Consider the following 24,040-nt stretch of genomic DNA (forward strand, 5'->3'; position numbering starts at 1 on the left):
ATTCGGAGTAGGTATTAAAATTCACATAGAAGAAATAAAAACTTTGAGGTTCGCCGATGACATTGTAATTCTGTCAGACACAGCAAAGGACTTGAAAGAGCAGTTGAACGGAATGGACAGTGTCTTGAAAGGAGGATATAAGATGAACATCAGCAAAATCAAAACGAGGATAATGGAATGTAGTCGAATTAAGTCAGTTGATGCTGCGGGAGTTAGATTAGGAAATGAGACACTTAAAGTAGTAAAGGAGTTTTGCTATTTGGGCAGCAAAATAACTGATGATGTTCGAAGTAGAGAGGATATAAAATGTAGACTGGCAGTGGTAATGAAAGCTACACTGAAGAAGAGAAATTTGTTAACATCGATTATAGATTTAAGTGCCAGGAAGTCGTTTCTGAAAGTATTTGTATGGAATGTAGCCATGTATGGAAGTGAAACATGGACGATAAATAGTTTGGACAAGAAGAGAATAGAAGCTTTCGAAATGTGGTGCTACAGAAGAATGCTCAAGATTAGATGGGTAGATCACATAACTAATGAGGAGGTATTGAATAGAATTGGGGAGAAGAGGAGCTTGTGGCACAACTTGACCAGAAGAAGGGATCGGTTGGTGGTTCATGTTCTGAGGCATCAAGGGATCACAAATTTAGTATTGGAGGGCAGCGTGGAGGGTAAAAATCGTAGAGGGAGGCCAAGAGATGAATACACTAAGCAGATTCAGAAGGATGTAGGTTGCATTAGGTACTGGGAGATGAAGCAGCTTGCACAGGATAGAGTAGCATGGAGAGCTGCATCAAACCAGTCTCTGGACTGAAGACCAAAACAACAAAAACAGGTCAGGGGGCGGTGTCACGTTCCGGATGTGTTGGATCAGGTTCAGATCTGGTGAGTTTGGAGGCCAGCACGCCAGTTGCAACACGCCACTGTGTTCCTCAAACCACTCCATCACACACCTGGCCTTGTGAGACGGCGGATTATCTTGTTGAAATGTGCCTCTGCCGTAGGGAGAAGTGACCGTCACGAAGAGCTGTACATGGTCTATAACCAGTGTACAACAGCCTTTGGCCGTCATGGTGCCTTGCATGAGCTGGACCCGTAGCTTCTGATGCGAATTTTGCCCAGAGCATAAGGGGGCGTTTGAGACTACAGATTCCCCCGTCTCCCATCGACATGATCAATCAGACCATGCAACGTTCTGCCACTCCACCAACATCCAGTGCCGATGGTCACGTGCCCATTTCAGCCATAATAGCTGATGTCGTGTTGTTAACATTGGCACGTGCACTGGCTGTCGGTCGCAGAGGCCACCTGTAGGAGTGTTCGGTGCACTGTGTGTTCAGACACACTTGTACTCCGCTCAGCGATAAAGCCAGATGTTAGTTCCGCCACTTGTCCTGTATCACAATTCTGCGCAGCCTGCAACGTCCGACATCTGTGATGAGGGGTGCGCGCCCAGCCCACGACATCTGTACGTAGTTTCATTTTGGGTTCGCCACTTTTTGAACACACTGACCGCAGCACTCTCCGAACACCTGACGAGTTTCCAGAATGCTCGTGCCGAGCCTCCAGTCCATGACGATCTGCAGTGCGTCAAATTCAGAATGATCACGCGCCTTCCCCATTCCACACACGGACAGTACGCTCACTGCTAATGTATGCACCATCCGTGGTCTAAGTAGCAGTCATTCCTTACCGGGTGACGTCGCCATCGCCTGGACGTGTTTATATCCACAGCAGGTCGGTGCTCATAATGTTCTGGCTCATCTGTGTATATCGGCCTGGAAAATAGAAGACTCCTCAGAAGTACTTCTGTAGCATAGTGAAAACAAGATTGGCACATCGTCCATACAATCTCTGCCCCTCTCCTCATGCAATGTCCATGTTTTCAGAGCCCACAAAAAAGTCATTGGTGGCAGCTGATTTGGTTCGAACAAAGAGAAGCTCCCCCGTTTACTATCCAGGTTCTCTAGTCAACCGCAAACATTTTTCCATGAAGTTGTCATTTTCTCTCACAGTAGGACAAATGTGTTAATCTAATAAAGAGTTTACTTACTTTTTGTCCATCTGCCCCGTTTGTATTTCACTGCCACTTATACACGCTAAGAGAAAAAAATGAACGACGCACCACGAAGGAAGAATCTGAATAGCAAGGTAATCTCTGTGATATACGTGTACAGATAAACTAATGATAACAATCTGAGAAAAATTGATGAGATATTCAAGAGAATGAGCTTCACAAATTATACAACTCTGTAACGGGTTAGTCCACTTCCGGCCCTTCTGTAAGCAGTTACTCGTTTTCACATGTTCTAAGATGTTCGCCTGAGGGATATGGTGCCAAATTCTGTTCAATTGGCGAGTTAGATAGACAGAATTCCAAGCTGGTTGGAGAGCCCTGTCCATAAAACTCCAAACATTCTCAGTTGGGAAGAGATGTGGCGACCTTGCAGCTCTCGTCCTTTGTGGGCAGGCAATACCTTGCTGAAATGGAAGCACGTGATGGCTTATCATGACTGGCAACTGAACAGGGCGTACAATATCATCAACGTATCACTGTGCTGTAAGGGTACCGTGGAGGACAACCAAAGCAGTTGTGGTATGAAATGAAATGAAATGTCACCCCAGACCATTACTCTAGGCTGTCAGGTCGTACGGTGGGCGACAGTCGGGATGGTATTCCAACGGTTTCCCCAGGCATCTCCAGACACGTCTTTGTCCTGAGATCTCATTGACCAGAGTAAAACTGTCTTCTGTCATGAGCCCTGCTTCAAACTGAGCCTCGATGACCAGCAGTCTAACGGACCAATTGGATAGGGTGTGGCATGGTGTACTCCAGAAAGACATCCAGGAAATCTGTCGGAAGTTGGCTGTCAGGTTGTACGGCGGGCGACAGTCAGGATGGTATTCAAATGGTTGCCCTGGTCGTCACCATGCATGTCTTTGTCCTGAGATCACATTGAACAGAGTAAAACTGTATTCTCTGATGAGTCCTGCTTCGAACTGAGCCTCGATGACCAGTAGTCCAACGGACCAATTGGATAGGATGTGGCATAGTATCCCCCAAAAAGACATCCATGAAAGCTGTCGAGCAGTTGGCAGTCAGGTTGTATGGCAGGCGACAGTCAGCATGGTATTCCAACAGTTGCCCCAGGCATCTTCAGACAGATCTTTGTCCTGAGATTTCATTGAACAGAGTAAAACTGTCTTCTGTGATAAGAACTGCTTCAAACTGAACCTCAATGACCAGCAGTCTATCGGACCAATTGGATAGGATGTGGCATGGTATCTTCCAGAAAGACATCCAGGAAATCTGTCAGCAGTTGGCTGTCAGGATGTACGGCGGGGGACATTCAGGATGATATTCAAATGGTTGCCCCAGTCGTCTCCAGACGTCTTTGTTCGAGAATTTGTTCAAATGGCTCTGAGCACTATGAGACTTACCTTCTTTGGTCGTCAGTCCCCTAGAACTTAGAACTACTTAAACCTAACTAACCTAAGGACATCACAGACATCCATGCCCGAGGCAGGATTCGAACCTGTGACTGTAGCGGTCGCGCGGTTCCAGGCTGTAGCGCCTAGAACCACATGGGCACTGCGGCCGGCCATGTCTTTGTCCTGAGATCTCATTGACCAGAGTAAAACTGTGTTCTTTGATGAGCCCAGCTTCGAACTGGGCCTCGACGACCAGCAGTCTGACACACCAATTGGATAGGATGTGGCATAGTATCCCCCAGAAAGACATCCATGAAATCTGTCGAGTAGTTGGCTGTCAGGTTGTACAGTAGGCGACAGTCAAGATGGTATTCCAACAGTTGCCCCAGGCATCTCCAGACACGTCTTTGTCCTGAGATCTCATTGACCAGAGTATAACTGTCTTCTGTGGTGAGTCCTGCTTCGAACTGAGCCACTATGACCAGCAGTCTAACGGACCAATTGGATAGGATGTGGCATGGTATCCCCCAGAAGGACATCCAAGAAATCTGTCGAGCAGTTGGCTGTCAGGTCGTACGGCGGGCGACAGTCAGGATGGTATTCCAACGGTTGCCCTGGGCATCTCCAGACGTGACTTTCTCCTGAGGTCTCATTGACCAGAGTAACACTGTCTTCTGTGGTGAGCTGCACGCTTCTAACTGAGCCTCGACGACCGGCAGTCTAACGCACCAATTGGATAGGATGTGGTATGGTATCCCCCAGAGGGACATCCAGGAAATCCGTCAAGCAGTTAGCTGTCAATTTGTACAGCAGACGACAGCCAGGATAGTATTCTAACGATTGCCCTGGGCATCTCCAGACACGTCTTTGTCCTGAGATCTCATTGACTAGAGTAAAACTGTCTTCTGTGATGTGTTGCGTGCTTCTAACTGAGCCTCGACGACGAGCAGTCTAACGCACCAATTGGATAGGATGTGGCATGGTATCCCCCAGAAGGACATCCAGGAAATCCGTCAAGCAGTTGGCTGTCAATTTGTACAGCAGACGACAACCAGGATAGTATTCTAACGATTGCCCTGGGCATCTCCAGACACGTCTTTGTCCTGAGATCTCATTGACCAGAGTATAACTGTCTTCTGTGGTGAGTCCTGCTTCGAACTGAGCCACTATGACCAGCAGTCTAACTCACCAATTGGATAGGATGTGGCATGGTATCCCCCAGAAGGACATCCAGGAAATCCGTCAAGCAGTTGGCTGTCAATTTGTACAGCAGACGACAGCCGGGATAGTATTCTAACGATTGCCCTGGGCATCTCCAGACACGTCTTTGTCCTGAGATCTCATTGACCAGAGTATAACTGTCTTCTGTGGTGAGTCCTGCTTCGAACTGAGCCACTATGACCAGCAGTCTAACGCACCAATTGGATAGGATGTGGCATGGTATCCCCCAGAAGGACATCCAGGAAATCCGTCAAGCAGTTGGCTGTCAATTTGTACAGCAGACGACAGCCGGGATAGTATTCTAACGATTGCCCTGGGCATCTCCAGACACGTCTTTGTCCTGAGATCTCATTGACCAGAGTATAACTGTCTTCTGTGGTGAGTCCTGCTTCGAACTGAGCCACTATGACCAGCAGTCTAACGCACCAATTGGATAGGATGTGGCATGGTATCCCCCAGAAGGACATCCAGGAAATCCGTCAAGCAGTTGGCTGTCAATTTGTACAGCAGACGACAGCCAGGATAGTATTCTAACGATTGCCCTGGGCATCTCCAGACACGTCTTTGTCCTGAGATCTCATTGACCAGAGTATAACTGTCTTCTGTGGTGAGACCTGCTTCGAACTGAGCCACTATGACCAGCAGTCTAACGCACCAATTGGATAGGATGTGGCATGGTATCCCCCAGAAGGACATCCAGGAAATCCGTCAAGCAGTTGGCTGTCAATTTGTACAGCAGACGACAGCCGGGATAGTATTCTAACGATTGCCCTGGGCATCTCCAGACACGTCTTTGTCCTGAGATCTCATTGACCAGAGTATAACTGTCTTCTGTGGTGAGTCCTGCTTCGAACTGAGCCACTATGACCAGCAGTCTAACGCACCAATTGGATAGGATGTGGCATGGTATCCCCCAGAAGGACATCCAGGAAATCCGTCAAGCAGTTGGCTGTCAATTTGTACAGCAGACGACAGCCAGGATAGTATTCTAACGATTGCCCTGGGCATCTCCAGACACGTCTTTGTCCTGAGATCTCATTGACCAGAGTATAACTGTCTTCTGTGGTGAGTCCTGCTTCGAACTGAGCCACTATGACCAGCAGTCTAACGCACCAATTGGATAGGATGTGGCATGGTATCCCCCAGAAGGACATCCAGGAAATCCGTCAAGCAGTTGGCTGTCAATTTGTACAGCAGACGACAGCCAGGATAGTATTCTAACGATTGCCCTGGGCATCTCCAGACACGTCTTTGTCCTGAGATCTCATTGACCAGAGTATAACTGTCTTCTGTGGTGAGTCCTGCTTCGAACTGAGCCACTATGACCAGCAGTCTAACGCACCAATTGGATAGGATGTGGCATGGTATCCCCCAGAAGGACATCCAGGAAATCCGTCAAGCAGTTGGCTGTCAATTTGTACAGCAGACGACAGCCAGGATAGTATTCTAACGATTGCCCTGGGCATCTCCAGACACGTCTTTGTCCTGAGATCTCATTGACCAGAGTATAACTGTCTTCTGTGGTGAGTCCTGCTTCGAACTGAGCCACTATGACCAGCAGTCTAACGCACCAATTGGATAGGATGTGGCATGGTATCCCCCAGAAGGACATCCAGGAAATCCGTCAAGCAGTTGGCTGTCAATTTGTACAGCAGACGACAGCCAGGATAGTATTCTAACGATTGCCCTGGGCATCTCCAGACACGTCTTTGTCCTGAGATCTCATTGACCAGAGTATAACTGTCTTCTGTGGTGAGTCCTGCTTCGAACTGAGCCACTATGACCAGCAGTCTAACGCACCAATTGGATAGGATGTGGCATGATATCCCCCAGAAAGACATCCAAGAAATCTGTCGAGGAGTTGGCTGTCAGGTCGTACGGCGGGCGACAGTCAGGATGGTATTCCAACGGTTGCCCTGGGCATCTCCAGACACGTCTTTGTCCTGAGATCTCATTGACTAGAGTAAAACTGTCTTCTGTGATGAGCTCCGCTTCAGACTGAGCCTCGAAGACCAGCAGTCTACGTACCAATTGGATAAGATGCGGCATGGTATCCCCCAGGAAGACATCCAGGAAGTCTGTCAAGCAGTCCCGAATAACTGCTTGCATAAGGCCAGAGGTCGACAACGTTTTGTTGACTTGTTCAATTGGCGAAGCTCCTTTTTTTTTTAATAAATTACCCAGTTTTTCTGAAATTGTATACATTTGTTTTTCTGTACATGTACATGACACACCCTGTTATCTCTGTACATTTACATCACCTCTCCTGATTTCCGTCGCATTTGGATAATCCCTTCGAAGCGAATTTCTCTCTTTAAGAGTGTATATTCTGCATATAACTAAAGATCATGTAGTAGGTTTCTCGTTGAGAAGTCACAATTGAGTGTTGTTTGTTTGTATGGACATTGTGTTCACCTGGTGTAAGGAGGAGAAATGTCTGTGAGCACTTGTCGGTATTTGACGGCGACAGAATCATGTCCTACTGAAACCGCAGTCGATTGTTCGCCAGTTCTGCTCCTCGATTGGTGGAGATCCCACGACTGTCACTTCGATATTTATTCTATGGGTTCAAGAGGGTGGTACACGACGCCATGCGAGATCTTAACGGCTCCCTCCAGTAGAACCAGAGAGGACAGATGTACACTGATCAACCAGGGCATTATGACCACCGACCTACTACCGATATAAACCCATCAAGGCGATAGCAGCGTTATCCAGTGAGGAATGACCGCTAGTCAGACACATGCGCGGTGCATGTAGTATCAGTGAGTGTGCTGTCCCTGCGTAGAATGGGGAAGACACTCGATGTATCTGAGTTTGACCGAGGGCAGACTGTGATGGCCCGGAGGCCACGTCCAGGGGCCATGGGGTTGGGCGGCCGCCCCTCATTACACATGTTGGCTGTCGTAGGCTGAGCAGACTGGTAAAACAGGACTGTGGTGGAACTAACAATGTTAGGCAGAGTACAAGTGTGTCTGAACACACAGTGCACCAAAACACTCCTAACGATGGGCTTCCGCAGCCATCGATCCGTACATGTTCCAATGTCAACAACTATGACTGAAATGCGCACGTGACCATCGGCACTTTCCTGTGAGAAAGGTCACAGTTCGTAGTAATAGGCGGAAAGTCATCGAGTAAAACAGAAGTAATATCCGGCGTTCCCCAAGGAAGTATTGTAGGCCCTCTATTGTTCCTGATCTATATTAACGACATAGGAGACAATCTCAGTAGCCGTCTTAGATTGTTTGCAGATGATGCTGTCATTTACCGTCTTGCAAAGTATTGGTTAAAAACACTGTTGGTTGCAATTTTAGTTTTTTCATTTTTCAACGTCGCGTTTCGCCTTATTTAGGCATCATCAGGTTATCTTCTCTAGATGGACGCGAGACGCACTTACGCTTGCTACCTGAGCCCCCATCTTATTGTTACTCGCTCCTGTGAACCGGAACGCGTTATGCAGATCTTGGTGCCTCTCGCGTCAATCTAGAAAAAAATTGCTAAATAAAAAAAACTAAAATTGCAACCATCACTGTTTTTAACCAGTACTGTTAAGCACTGGTTTGCTGTTATGCCACATATGGACTGAAGGATGTCTTGTAAAGTCATCAGATGACCAAAACGACTTGCATAATGATTTAGATAAGATATCTGTATGGTGCAAAAAGTGGCAATTGACCCTGAATAAGGAAAAGTGTGAAGTTATTCACATGAGTACTAAAAGAAATCAGCTGAATTTCGATTACTCGATAAGTCACACAAATGGATTTTATCCACAGAGCGTCCAGAACGTTCAGCATCACTTGTGCCCGTATGGCGACTCCGAAAATTTTGAAACCACTTATAAACTGCTCTAATCGAAGGTGCAGAGTCACCGTAATGTTTATCAAGCTTCTCTTTAGTCTCCTGAGGCGTTTTGCCTTTCATGGTTCAAATGGCTGTGAGCACTATGGGACGTAACATCTGAGTTCATCAGTCCCCAAGAACTTAGAACTACTTAAACCTAACTAACCTAATGACATCACACACATCCATGCCCGAGGCAGGATTCGAACCTGCGACTGTAGCAGTCGCGAGGTTCCGGCCTGAAGCGCCTAGAACCGCCCGACCACCGCGGCCGGCTACCTTTCATGAAGTCACCACACGAAATTCCCTTTCGTCCATTTTTTGACACGTCCGTTTTTTGACAATCACTCGACTTCCTTGATTCACACGAATGCCAAACACCAATATCGCTGAAACTTGGTGTGCGTTCTTTCCAAAGATGTTACTAACTAAACATGACCTCCACACGCGCTGGTGATGCCATTTCTCGGACTTTGCACTGACGTTTCAAACGCCCCTCGTAAACACTGAGCGGAGGAAGATGGCGTCTAGAAACTACTTTGTACAAATAACGTATAGCAAAACAAAACACTGCTTCATTCAGTATCAGTAACAGTCAGTGTAAAGCAACACCAAAAACGTTCACGTAGTGTGCTATTTGAAAAGGACGTACCGCTGTTCATATCTTCGTAACGAACGAAGTTACGAGAACGGCGGTCATGCTGCTAAATGTCCCCCTGGTAGCTAAACAACAGTCTGCTTGATACATTTTTTTTAAAAAAATTACCTTCTGGACACAAAGTTATTAGGGATAGTGTCAGCAAATGTCTGCGAAATGTACCCTCTGCCACACGCCGCTTAGTTTCTCGCGGATCACAGATGAACAGCAAGACGTGATGCTGAAGAGTTACAGAAATTTTGCGGGTGGAGCAGCAGCAAAATTCTGCGCACATTTCTAGGTCACTGGCAACTCCACCTCGAATAGAGGGAGGGGCTGAAGAGCGAGTGGCAAGTTTTAATTGAACAGCTCTCCACGTGGTCGCTGCCTTTTCACCTTCTCTACTTAGTTTTTATCCGTCAAGCGGAAAGCTTTTGTCTTCTTTTTTTAATTTTTAGTTTAGTTACGTTTCTAGTGCGCTCTAGTCCGAAACACTGAGTGCTCCGCTATTTGTATTCGTGACTCGTCGCGAATTTAATTTGTTTGATTACTTGCGTTTTCGTGTGATTATTAACTAAATAAAAAGCTGTCACTTAAAGAAAAAGACTGAATATTTCTTGTGGTTCCTGAGGTTCTCAACGTGGTTTATTATTAGTGTTAAAGTTTCCTTTAATTTACGTCTATGGTCACAAACTTTTTGTTAACAGATTATCGGTTTCGGTCTTTAATGACCATCATCAGATCTGCAGCAAAAATGAGAAAAAAACATAAATACACTCACAAACTGTATACAGCTTAAGAACAATACATAGACCATAATGAAAAGAAATCCTAACAAAATTTACATATGTGCGCTTTAACTATGAAGAGGCATAGAGGTAAAGATGGATAAATAGGCCCCCACTTTGTTTTTTTTATATAACACCTTTTATTTTTAGTATAATCACCTGAAATGAACATAAAACATTTCTCTAGTGTGTCCTGCAATAGTTACAAGTTTTGGTTCAACTTTTTAATATTTAAAACAAAATTTTATTTTTTTCTTGATACTCTGCATTTTGTTGCGTCAAGAATTTTTGCTGGTAATATGGGCCCGAAGGTAGTTTGAAATAAAAAGAAACAAAAATTTGAAAAAATAATTTTATTTAATTTTTGTGTATAATGAAAGGAAGATTCATTCTGAACATTGTTAATTAGTCTACTGGTGGGATGATTTTCACGGCCTACGCCTAATTTATTTACAGTAGCCACATACATAAGCATCTTTTTCACATCCAGCGCATTCGTTGTGAGCCCACATCTCACAGGCTATATACACTGGACCTAAAGTTCACCTTTTGTGTCCTTTGAAAAAACCCCTTCACAAAATAGACATACAGCGTCGTCAACATCAGGAACAGAAACACCAACTTCAATGCCTCTTCACCTTCTTCATCTGAGTCATGTTCATACACTAACTGATTTCTGCTACTTGTTCTAGAATTTGGTTGTTTTTCATTGCCGCCTTTCTTCATTGTACTGCTCTTTTCTCTTCCGTCTTGTTTCTTCTTAGTTTTCTTATTTTTCTTTTCTTCTGCCTCTTCTAGTGCACGTTTATAAGGAGAAGAAGCTACAACAGCACAAGTAATGGGTTTAGGGCCTTCGTTTGTCAATTTCCTTTTTGGTCTTGGTATCGGCAATACGTCTTGGGGAGAAACATGACCAAAACGTTGTTGGGAAGAGCACCCTGAGGGCCCAGCTTCTGCCAAGTCTCGTGCAGATGGTGTAGTTAATGTCGATGATGTGCCAGGATGAATGCATTGAGCTGATTGACTTGAAGGCTTGTCCTTAGGAGTTCGCCCTTTACTGGCTTTCAGAGCATCTACATCAGACTTTGAACGTCGATATCTTCAGAGGGAGCAAAGTCAATATCTTTAAACTCTTTGTGATTTACAGGAAAAATTCCTGTGACACTGAACCCTGAAATGGCTATTTCAGTTGTTTGATATTTCAGGAATGCATTCCCAAGTAGCTCAGCAATATCGTATGGTACAAGAGGCCTATTGTTGTGCAGCATCCATTGCCTTATGTAGTCACTATGTTGTTGTTGTTGTCTTCAGTCCTGCGACTGGTTTGGTGCAGCTCTCCATGCTACTCTATCCTGTGCAAGCTTCTTCATCTCCCAGTACCTACATCCTTCTGAATCTGCTTAGTGTATTCATCTCTTGGTCACCCTCTACCATATTTACCCTCCACGCTGCCCTCCAATGCTAAATTTGTGATCCCTTGATGCCTCAAAACATGTCCTACCAACCGATCCCTTCTTCTAGTCAAGTTGTGCCACAAACTTCTCTTCTCCCCAATCCTATTCAATACCTCCTCATTAGTTACGTGATCTACCCACCTTATCTTCAGCATTCTTCTGTAGCACCACATTTCGAAAGCTTCTATTCTCTTCTTGTCCAAACTGTTTATCGTCCATGTTTCACTTCCATACATGGCTACACTCCATACAAATACTTTCAGAAACGACTTCCTGACACTTAAATCTATACACGATGTTAACAAATTTCTCTTCTTCAGAAACGCTTTCCTTGCCATAGCCAGTCTACATTTTGTATCCTCTCTACTTCGACCATCATCACTTACTTTGCTCCCCAAATAGCAAAACTCCTTTACTATTTAAATAATCTAATTCTCTCATCATCACCCGACTTAATTTGACTACATTTCATTATCCTCGTTTTGCTTTTGTTGATGTTCATCTTATATCCTCGTCTCAAGACACTGTCCATTCCATTCAACTGCTCTTCCAAGTCCTTTGCTGTCTCTGACAGAATTACAATGTCATCGGCGAACCTCAAAGTTTTTATTTCTTCTCCATGGATTTTAATACCTACTCCGAATTTTTCTTTTGTTTCCTTCACCGCTTTCTCAATATACAGATTGAATAACATCGGGGAGAGGCTACAACCCTGTCTCACTTCCTTCCCAACTACTGCTTCCCTTTCATGTTCCTCGACTCTTATAACTGCCATCTGGTTTCTGTACGAATTGTAAATAGCCTTTCACTCCCTGTATTTTACCCCTGCCACCTTCACAATTTGAAAGAGAGTATTCCAGTTAACGTTGTCAAAAGCTTTCTCTAAGTCTACAAATGCTAGAAACGGAGGTTTGCGTTTTCTTAATCTTTCTTCTAAGATAAGTCGTAAGGTTAGCATTGCCTCACGTGTTCCAACATTTCTACGGAATCCAAACTGATCTTCCTCGAGGTCCGCTTCTACTAGTTTTTCCATTCGTCTGTAAAGAATTCGCGTTAGTATTTTGCAGCTGTGACGTATTAAACTGATAGTTCGGTAATTTTCACATCTGTCAACACCTGCTTTCTTTGGGATTGGAATTATTATATTCTTCTTGAAGTCTGAGGGTATTTCGCCTGTCTCATACATCTTGCTCACCAGATGGTAGAGTTTTGTCATGACTGGCTCTCCCAAGGCCATCAGTAGTTCTAATGGAATGTTGTCTACTCCCGGGGCCTTGTTTCGACTCAGGTCTTTCAGTGCTCTGTCAAACTCTTCACGCAGTATCTTATCTCCCATTTCATCTTCATCTACATCGTCTAATACGCGAATTACATGACCAGTTTGTAGACATCTAATGCCACCTACTTCCACAAATTTACCATGGAACTGTCAAATCCCTCATATCCAGAATCAGTAATGCACTTGGTTCCAAAGATAGACAGACAAGATATTAAGCGGGTGGTCATAATGGCCGGCCGGTGTGGCCAAGCGGTTCTAGGCGCTTCAGTCTGGAACCGTGCGACCGCTACGGTCGCAGTTTCGAATCCTGCCTAGGGCATGGAAGTCTGTTATGTGCTTAGGTTAGTTAGGTTTAAGTAGTTCTAAGTTCTAGGGGACTGATGACCTCACATGTTAAGCCCCATAGTGCTCAGAGCCATTTGAACCATTTGATTTGTGGTCATAACGTTTGTCCACATCAGAGTAAGTTCCACTAGTTATTCGGAGATAAGTCACAGCTGCAAAATACTAACGTGAATTCTTTACAGACGTATGGAAAAACTGGTACAAGCTGACCTCGGCGAAGATCAGTTTGGATTCCGCAGAAATGTTGGAACACGTGAGGCAATACTGACCCTACGACTTATCTTAGAAAACAGATTGCGGAAAGGCAAACCTACATTTCTAGCATTTGTAGACTTAGAGAAAGGTTTTGACAATGTTGATTGGAATACTCTCTTTCAAATTCTGAAGGTGGCAGGGGTAAAATACAGGGAGCGAAAGGCTATTTACAATTTGTACAGAAACCAGATGGCAGTTATAACAGTCGAGGGGTATCAAAGGGAAGCAGTGATTGGGAAGGGAGTGAGACAGGGTTGTAGCCTCTCCCCGATGCTATTCAATCTGTATATTGAGCAAGCAGTGAAGGAAACAAAACAAAAATTCGGAGTAGGTATTAAAATCCATGGAGAAGATATAAAAACGTTGAGGTTCGCCGATGACATTGTAATTCTGTCAGAGACAGCAAAGGACTTGGAAGAGCAGTTGAACGGAATGGACAGTGTCTCGAGAGGAGGGTATAAGATGAACATCAACAAAAGCAAAACGAGGATAATGGAATGTAGTCGAATTAAGTCGGGTGATGCTGAGGGAATTAGATTAGGAAATGAGACACTTAAAGTAGTAAAGGAGTTTTGCTATTTGGGGAGCAAAATAACTGATGGTGGTCGAAGTAGAGGTTATAAAATGTAGACTGGCAATGGCAAGGAAAGCATTTCTGAAGAAGAGAAATTTTTAACATCGATTACAGATTTAAGTGCCAAGAAGTCGTTTCTGAAAGTATTTGTATGGAGTGTAGCCATGTATGGAAGTGAAACATGGACGATAAATAGTTTTGACAAGAAGAGAATAGAAGCTTTCGAAATGTGGTGCTACAGAAGAAAGCTGAAGATTAGATGGGTAGATCACACAACTAATGAGGAGGTATTGAATAGAATTGGGGAGAAGAGGAGTTTGTGGGACAACTTGACTAGGAGAAGGGATCGGTTGGTAGGACATGTTTTAAGGCATCAAGGGATCACCAATTTAGTACTGGAGGGCAGCGTGGAGGGTAAAAATCGTAGAGGGAGACCAAGAGATGACTACACTAAGCAGATTCAGAAGGATGTAGGTTGCAGTAGGTACTGGGAGATGAAGAAGCTTGCACAGGATAGAGTAGCATGGAGAGCTGCATCAAACCAGTCTCAGGACTGAAGACCACAACAACAACAACAACAACAGTGTGACGAGGGCCTCCCGTCGGGTAGATCTTTCGCCGGGTATAAGTCTTTCGATTTGACGCCACTTGGTTGACTTGCGCGTCGATGGGGATGAAATGATGATGATTAGGACAACACAACATCCAGTGCCGGTGCAGAGAAAGTCTCCGACCCAGCCGGGAATCGAACCCGGACCTTAGGATTGACATTCAGTCGCGCTGACCACTCAGCTACCGGGGGCGTAGAAGTTTCATGTGAAGCTTCACGACTGTTCGTTGCTGAAATATTACACTTATCATTTTTCCGGCAAAACAAAGTAACAGCTCTTACACAAACGAAAACCACGACCACACTGATTTGTCTACAGACGTCGCAGTCGACTGGGAAGACGCCACGGTTGTCCCGTTATTTCATAGCCACACCTCGTAGATGTTGAAATCCTGGAAACACTTCGTGCAGCTAAATGCCACATCTTCCTCGCAGTTAGTAATTAATAGCCACCTAACAATTCCCTTTACTTCTGCTAGCGGACCCTTTAAACTCATTTTCCGGACAGCCGAGACAATGAATATTTTCTACTCTCTGTACTTCATTCAGGCGGAAAGTATTCGTTGGTAGTATGTAATGTCCACTCTAGAACCTCATGTAGACACTCTTTAAACAGACACAGGTAATAACCCCACAGTGCATAAAATGGAAAAAAAACTACATAAAATTGAAGCAACAACTGAACAGATCACCTAGAAGCACGCTGATAATTGCCGTGCGCTGTGGCCGCGCGGTTTGAGGCGCCATGTGACGGATTGCGCGGCGTTTCCTGTCAGGGGTTCGAGTCGTCCTTCGAACATGGGTGTGGGTGTGTGTGATGTTATTAGCATAATTTAGTTTTAGTAGTGTGTAAGTCGAGAGACCGATGACCTCAGGAGTTTGGTCCCTTAGGAATCCACACACATTTTAACGTTTTTGAACAATAATCAGTCACGCCTACAAAACCTGAGACAATCGTACAACACATTACACCTCTTTGTAGTTAGCTGTCAAGCGTCAGTCGAAATCCGGAAAGACCAGTAACGTTCGTAGTTGTAATAGTACACGTACGTCTAGAGGGCTGCTTCTCCAATTCACATCCAAGCCTTTGGCAGACGGTTCAAAGAACCATTTTCAAACTGTTTATCTACTATTACACTATCGAATAGCGTTTGGGAAAAATGCACTCGTAAATCTTTCCGCGCGAGTTCTGATTTATTTTATCACGACAGTCACATTTCCGTGTACGTGGGAGTCAACAGAATACTCTTATGCTCATACATTAAGGATAATTGCAGAATGTGGTGCCACACAACGTGGCGCTACCCAAAACTTGCGCTAATAGCATAGGGAGCATAGGCAAGTCCACGGTATTGGTGGGTGATACGTTGAGAAAACCGTCCCGAAACACATGTGCCACAAAACGCCACTGTTTCCTGCGCATATGCCCCGACATCAGTATGGGATGGAATCACCATGCACACGCACAAAGGCTGCACAACGGGTTGATGATTAGGACAACACAACACCCAGTCACTGAGCGGAGAAAATCTGCGACCCAGCCGGTATCGAACCCGGGCCCTTAGGGTTGCCATTCTGTCGCCCTGGCCACTCAGCTACTGTTCCTGAGAAAAGAGGTTCTTAGCAGAGGGACAGACAGACAACAACAAAGTACAGAAAGATATTTTCACTGTGAAGCGGAGTGTGCGCTGATATGAAACTTCGTGGCAGATCAAAACTGTGTGCCGGACCGAGACTCGAACTCGGGACCTTTCCCTTTCGCGGGCATGTGCTCTACCAACTGAGCTACCGAAGCACGACTCACGCCCCGTCCTCACAGCTTTACTTTTGCCAGTACCTCGTCTCCTACCTTCCATACTTTACAGAAGCTTTCCTGCGAACCTTGCAGAACTAGCACTCCTGAAAGAAAGGATATTGCGGAGACATGGCTTAGCCACAGCCTGGGGGATGTTTCCAGAATGAGATTTTCACTCTGCAGCGGAGTGTGCGCTGATATGAAACTTCCTGGCAGATTAAAACTGTGTGCCCGAAGGAGACTGGAACTCGGGACCTTTGCCTTTTGCGCGCGAGTGCTCTACCAACTGAGCTACTCAAGCTGTGAGGACGGGCTGTGCGTCGTGCTTTGGTAGCTCAGTCGACCCTTCACACAATTTCATCAGATACACTTTTTTTCCCCCAAGAATCTTATTTTCTGGTCCAAAAAAACCAATGCAGTGACATGGGTACGGGGAATGGTTGTGGGTTACCTGTACAACGAATCGGAAATGGATAAAATGGATTTTTGGCATTTTCTCCTGGATGGACACAGGAAGCTGCAACAGCATAAGAAATATAGGCAAGACTTCGCTAATTACCTGCGACTTAACATTTACCGACCCGCCGGCCAGATGGGGTGTGACAGGTGAGAGATGAGATAGACATCGATCACACTTACAGACCGTTAGTTAATTTCCAGAAGAAGACCCAGCCTTACACCAACGTCTGGAGAGTGGGTCGATAGATGGCTCTATTGCTCTATCGAACGTCCGGTCGCGAGCAGGTGTCGCCATGTGGTGTGCGTACTGTAAGGCCTTCGGTACACACACCATCAGATTATTTGACTTGTCGCTCTAACGAAGTAGGCGAGCGTCAGCAATATGTCTCGTGGTCTTATCGTGGCGTGTTAATCTTCCGCCTTTAGGTCAGACGATTTCATTTCATTGCTAGAGGAGCATGTTTCTTTTGCTTTTGTACTATCCGCGATATCTTCATGTCTTTTTCACTTGGACATTTTCAATTTTATTCATTTCCTTAATTATTTTTCTAATTAGCCACTATTTGTCAACATATTTATGCGGTAGTATAACAAAATGTATGTCAGCAAAGGTTGTAAGTCTGGCATTGGGGAAAAAAATGAGTAGCGTTGACGTGTCAGTCTGAGCTTCAACCCACCCTTAGGCCATTTTCTCCCTAAAAAAAAAAAAAAAAAAAAAAAAAAAAAAAAAAAAAAAAAAAAAAAAAAAAAGAAGAAGTTGGTAGAGCACTTGCCCGCGAAAGGCAAAGATTTCGAGTCTCGGTCCGGCACACAGTTTCAATCTGCCAGGAAGTTTTAACATCAAAGTGATCCTACAAAGATCCCGTTTTTAGCGACTGAGGTACGATACGCTAAGAAGGAAAGGCGAGTGTGTGTGTGTGCCTGGTGTTGTCAGGGCGGCGTGGGCGGCGAGTCGTCGCCGGGCCCCTACCTGCAGATGTCTGGCGAGGAGTTCGAGCTGCTGTTCGTGGCGGACCTGGCGCCGCTGTCGCTGGCCGTGTACACGGTGGAGCGCGCCGAGGCGCCGCCGCCCGGCTCGCGCGCCGTCGTCTACTGCGCGCGCTGCCGGCCGCCGCCCGCCCCCGCCGCCCCCGCCGGCCAGGAGGCGCAGCCGGCGCCGTTCGAGGTGCGGCCCGTGCAGGCGGGCGACGTCCAGCTCGAGAACCACCGCCTCAAGCTGCTGCTCGACGGCCGCACCGGTCTGCTCAGGTAGGCGGCACAACGCGTTATCCTGCTGGAAACTGCGCAGCCCTCACACCGACTACCCTGCCCACTCCTAATATTCATACTTCAAATCCATCAGCAGCTTGTTAGCGGGAGCGTTGTCCTGATGAAACTACTTCCTTTCTGTAGTAGAGACCTCACGTAAATACATTAAGCTACGAGGGTCACTCCAAAACAAATGCGCACTATTTTTTCTTTAAATCCATCTTTTATTCTGCATGTTTGAAAGTTTGACAGTGTGTAGATACATCCTCTGGGAACAATATTTTCATTTCTCCACATAATTTCCATCCCTCTCAACTGCCTTACGCCACCTTGGAACCGGCGCCTGTATACCCGCACGGTAAAATTCTGGACCAACCTGTTGGAGCCACTGTTTGGCAGTGTGCTCAAGGGAGTCACCATCTTGAAACCTTGTTCCACGAAGAGAGTCTCTCAGTTTCCCAAAGAGATGGTAGTCACATGGAGCCAGTTCAGGACTGTAACGCGGGTGTTTCAGTGTTGTCCATCCGAGTTTTGTGATCACTTCCAAGGTTTTTTGACTGACATGTGGCCGCGCATTGTCGTGCAACAGCAAAACATCTTGCTTTTGCCGATGTGGTCGAACACGACTCAGTCGAGCTCGAAGTTTCTTCAGTGTCGTCACATACACATCAGAATTTATGGTGGTTCCACTTGGCACGATGTCCACAAGCAAGAGTCCTTCGGAATCGAAAGACACCGTAGCCATAACTTTTCCAGCAGAAGGTGTGGTTTTGAATTTTTTTCCTTGGGTGGATTTGCATGATGCCACTCCACTGATTGCCTCTTCGTCTCTCGTCAAAAAAGATGGAGCCATGTTTCATCACCTGTCACAATTCTTCCAAGAAATTCATCTCCACCATTCTCGTATTGTTCCAAAAGTTCGCTGCATACCGTGTTTTTAGCCACTGTCAACATCCTGCGAACCCACCTGGCACAAACCTTTTGTAACGCCAACACTTTCAGTATTCTGCAAACACTTCCTTCCCCTATCCCAACGTAGCGTGGCAATTCATTCACTGTTATACGTCTGTCAGCAGTCAGCAATTCGTTAACTCTCTGCACATTGTCTGGAGTGTGTGCAGCACGAGGCCTGCCGCTGCGAGGACAATCCTCAATATTGCCGTGCCCGCTTTCATCACGTAACCTGCTCACCCAACGACTAACTGTACTGCGATCGACAGCAGCATCACCGTACAGCTTTTTAAACCTCTTGTGGATGTTTCCCATTGTCTCGGTTTCACAGCTCAGGAGTTTTATGACAGCATGTCAAGAGTAGCAGCCATCTCGAAGACATGCTGTGACGGCGCCACTCACGGGAACACGTTGAACTAAGTTTGAAAACAAGTGGGAAGGATGTATCTACACACTGTAAAACTTTCACACATGCAGAATGAAAACGATATTTTTACAAAAACAGTGTGCATTTCTTTTGCAGTGACCCTTCTAATATTACAACTCGTACCTCAGACCCCTGACCAGTTTCTTCTTGGTGCATTGTCTTGTTGGAAACTGATCTCGTTTTTTAATGCAGCTCTCGCCTGAAATACAGTAGCTACTCTTACAATTTGTGCCTCAAATCTCTGAGCAGCTTGTGAGAGGGTTCAGTCTCATATTGGAAACTGATCTCTTTTTATAAGCCAGCCCTCACCTTAAGAACTGTAGCTATTATTATATGTGCTAAATGAACAATTTGGCATTGCCCTCATGTAAACTGTTCTGTTTCTGTAATACAGGCCTCCCCTTAAACAAAGTAGTTAATATTACAGTTCGTATCTGGGTTTCCTTAGCAATTTCTTGGAAGGTGCATTGTCTTGTTGGAAACTGATGTTCTTTTGTTATACAATCCTCACTTAAAATACAGTAGCTGCTATTACAATTTGTACCTCAAGTCCCTGGACAATTGATGCGAGGGTGCATTGTTTTTTAGGAAACTTATGTGTTTTCATAATACAGCTGTCACCTTAAACAGTAGCTTTTATTAAAATTTTTACATGATATCCCTAATCAGTTTGTGGGAGGTTGCGATGTGCTGTTGGAAACTACTCTCTTTTTGTCACACGGCCCTAAACTAGATACAGTAGCTGTTATTACAGTTCGTACCTGAAATCCCTGAGCAGTTTGTGAGGCAGTGCATTGTCCGGTTGGAAACTGATCTCTTTTTGTAGTAGAGCCCTAACCTTAAACACAGTAGCTACTACTAAAGTTCCTTCCTGAAATCCTTAAGTGTTTATGGGAGGGTGCTCTGTCCTGTTGGAAAGTGCTCTATTTTTATAATACAGCTCTCACCTTAAGAACAGTAGGTGTTATTATATTTGCTAAATGAAATTACTGAAGAGTTTGGCATTGCCCTCATGTAAACTTTTCTGTTTCTGTAATACTGCCCTCCCCTTAAACAGAGTAGCTATTATTACAGTTCATACCTGACATCCCTGAGAAATTTCTCAGATGGTGCATTGTCTTGTTGGAAACTCATGTTCTTTTGTAGTACAACCGTCACCTAAAATACAGCAGATGCTATTACAATTTGTACCTCAGATCCCTGAACAGTTGATGTGAGGGTGCATTGTTTTGTAGGAAACTTCTGTGTTTTTATAATGCAGCTGTCACCTTAAACAGTAGCTTTTATTACAATTTTTACATGATATCCACAATCAGTTTGCAGGAGGTTGCATTGTGCTGTTGGAAACTAATCTCCTTTTGTAACACAACCCTGAACTAGATACAGTAGCTGTTATTACAGTTCGTACCTGAAATCCCCGAGCAGTTTGTGAGGCAGTGCATTGTCCTCTTGGAAACTGATCTCTTTTTTTAATATAGCCCTAACCCTAAATACAATAGCTAATATTATAATTCTTACCTGAAATCCGTATGCGTTTATGGGAGGGTGCACTGTCCTGTTGGAAAGTGGTCTCTTTTTATAATACAGCTCTCACCTTAAGAACAGTAGGTATTATTATATTTGCTAAATGAAATTACTGAACAATTTGGCATTGCCCTCATGTAAACTGTTCTGTTTCTGTAATAGTGCCCTCCCCTTAAACAGAGTAGCGAAGCACAGTGGTTAGCTCACTGGACTCGTATTCGAGAGGACTACGGTTCAAACACGCGTCCAGCCATCCTGATTTGGTTTTTTCATCGTTTCCTTAAATCGCTTAAGGCAAATTTTGGGATGGTTCCTTCGAAAGGGGACGGCCGCATTCCTTCTTCGTCCTTCAATACCCGACCTTGTGCTCTGTCTCTAATGACCTAACTGTAGATGGGACGTTAAACTCTAATCTCCTCCTTCTCCTCGTCCTCCTCCTCACCTTAAATACGGTATTAGCTATTATTACAATTCGTACTTCATATCCCAGAGAAGTTTGTGGGAGGGTTCATTGTGCTATTGTAAATTGATGACCTTTTGTAAACCAGTCCTCATCCTAAATATCATAGCTGTTATTACACTACTGGCCATTAAAATTGCTACACCAGGAAGAAGTGCAGATGATAAACGGGTATTCATTGGATAAATATAGTATACTAGAACAGACATGTGATTACATTTTCACGCAATTTCGGTGCATAGGTCTCGAGAAATCAGTACCCAGAACAACCACCTCTGGCCGTAATAACGGCCTTGGTACGCCTGGGTATTGAGTCAAACAGAGTTTGGATGGCGTGTAGAGGTACAGCTGCCCGTGCAGCTTCAACACGATACCACAGTTCATGAAGAGTAGTGACTGGCGTATTGTGACGAGCCAGTTGCTCGGCCACTATTGGCCAGACTTTCTCAATTGGTGAGAGATCTGGAGAATGTGCTGGCCAGGGCAGCAGTCGAACGTTTTCTGTATCCAGAAAGGCCCGTACAGGACCTGCAACATGCGGTCGTGCATTATCCTGCTGAAATGTAGGGTTTCGCAGGGATCGAATGAGGGGTAGAGCCACGTGTCGTAACACATCTGAAATGTAACGTCCACTGTTCAATGTGCCGTCAATGCGAACAAGAGGTGACCGAGACGTGTAACTGATGGGACCCCATACCATCACGCCGGGTGATGCGCCAGTATGGTGATGACGAATACACGCTTCCAATGTGCGTTCACCGCGATGTCGCCAAACACGGATGCGACCATCATGATGCTGTAAACAGAACCTGGATTCATCCGAAAAAATGACGTTTTCCCATTCGTGCACCCAGGTTCGTCGTCGAGTACACCATCGCAGGCGCTCCTGTCTGTGATGCAGCGTCAAGGATAACCGCAGCCACGGTCTCCGAGCTGATAGTCCGTGCTGCTGCAAACGTCGTCGAACTGTTCGTGCAGATGGTTGTTGTCTTGCAAACGTCCCCACCTGTTGACTCACGGATCGAGACGTGACTGCACGATCCGTTACAGCCGTGCGGATAAGATGGCTGTCATCTCGACTGCACGTGATACGAGGCCGTTGGGATCCAGTATGGCGTTCCGTATTACCCTCCTGAACCCACCGATTCCATATTCTGCCAACAGTCATTGGATCTCGACCAACGCGAGCAGCAATGTCGCGATTCGATAAACCGCAATCGCCATAGGCTGCAATCCGACCTTTATCAAAGTCGGAAACGTGATGGTACGCATTTCTCCTCCTTACACGAGGCATGACAACAACGTTTTACCAGGCAACGCCGGTCAACTGCTGTTTGTGTGTGAGAAATCGGTTGGAAACTTTCCTTATGTCAGCACGTTGTAGGTGTCGCCCCTGGCGCTAGCCTTGTGTGAATGCTCTAAAAAGCTAATCATTTGCATATCACAGCGTCTTCTTCCTGTCGGTTAAATTTCGCGTCTGTAGCACGTCATCTTCGTGGCGTAGCAATTTTAATGGCCAGTAGTGTACAATTTGTACCTTAAATAGAACGAGCATTTTGTGAGATGGTGTATTGCCGTTTTGGAAACTGATCTCCTTTTGTAATACAGCCCTCAACTTAAATACAGTAGCTGTTGTTATAGTTTGTATCTGAAATGTCTTTGGAATTTTGGGAGGGTGCATTTTGGAAAAATAGTCTCTCTTTTTCCGATACGGCTCTAACCTTAAATACTGACTATGCTTACAGTTTAGGTATCTGAGATGTATTGCTGTGCTAAACGCTGCGCCCTATCTGTAATACAACCGTGACCTTACAGATGTATGTCACTGTTCAGTGGCTATCACTGACCAAGAACCAATACCTCCATAGGCAAGCTGCAATCACTATATGATGTTCCGAATCGTTGCTACGTCAGTGTGGCAGGTGGGGTATTAGTTTCAGCCGAGAATAAACTAGGCGAATCAGGATTGGCCGTGTAAAGAATCCGTTCCTAGGGCCTGTCTGTATGAGATCGTTCAAGTGCGACAAAGAATTGAGTGCCTGTTTCTACAGTTGGTAGTTTACTTCGTACACGTAGCCTTAAAATACGGCATCTTTCCAAATACGACTCACGCACTGCCTCTCGTATTGTACACAAACCGATACCCTCACTCACGCTGCATGTATTTTAGGAGAATGGATACGAGAAGGACAGGACAGGAAGGGACTGTGGCCCGCTCCAGACAGAATAGTATGCGCCGTTCTGAAAACATTATCTCAAATGTGTGTGGAATTATTTGAACATTGTAGATGCGTCTCATTTGGAGAGGTCTGAGCCACACAAATAAATTTTGAGTTGTCCCGCTTCTTCAGTGCACAAATACATACAAAATGATGTAGATCAAGTTCTCCATATGTTTGCGCACGGCATCAGTAACGGCTGTATCAATAGTTACCAATACTTACACTGTGCATACGTTTTCTGGAATTTTTCCTCGCGGTAAGCATTTTTCGTTTTATTCAGTTAAACATGACCAGTAGTTGTCTACTGCGCGATCTTACGTCTCCGTGTAGGATTCACTGGAATTTTCCACCGTTCACTGGCGCAGTGCAGAAGAAAATACACTACTGGTCATTAAAATTGCTACACCACGGAGATGACGTGCTACAGACGCGAAATTTAACCGACAGGAAGAAGATGCTGTGATATGCAAATGATTAGATTTTAAGAGAATTCACACAAGGTTGGCGCCGGTG

General features: G+C 45.2%; 1 protein-coding gene across 1 annotated transcript in view; it reads left to right on the forward strand.

The window, feature by feature from the left end:
- The window catches only part of LOC126426710 (alpha-mannosidase 2), an 813,563-nt gene that overhangs the window by 670,577 nt on the left and 118,946 nt on the right, over positions 1 to 24,040 (forward strand). Inside the window, exon 11 of the mRNA XM_050088631.1 lies at positions 17,630 to 17,943. Coding sequence (XP_049944588.1) covers positions 17,630 to 17,943 — 314 coding nt within the window. The remainder of the gene's footprint in view (positions 1 to 17,629; positions 17,944 to 24,040) is intronic.

The sequence above is a fragment of the Schistocerca serialis genome, chromosome 11 (genome assembly GCF_023864345.2).
Source record: "Schistocerca serialis cubense isolate TAMUIC-IGC-003099 chromosome 11, iqSchSeri2.2, whole genome shotgun sequence".
Classification (NCBI taxonomy): Eukaryota; Metazoa; Arthropoda; class Insecta; order Orthoptera; family Acrididae; genus Schistocerca; species Schistocerca serialis.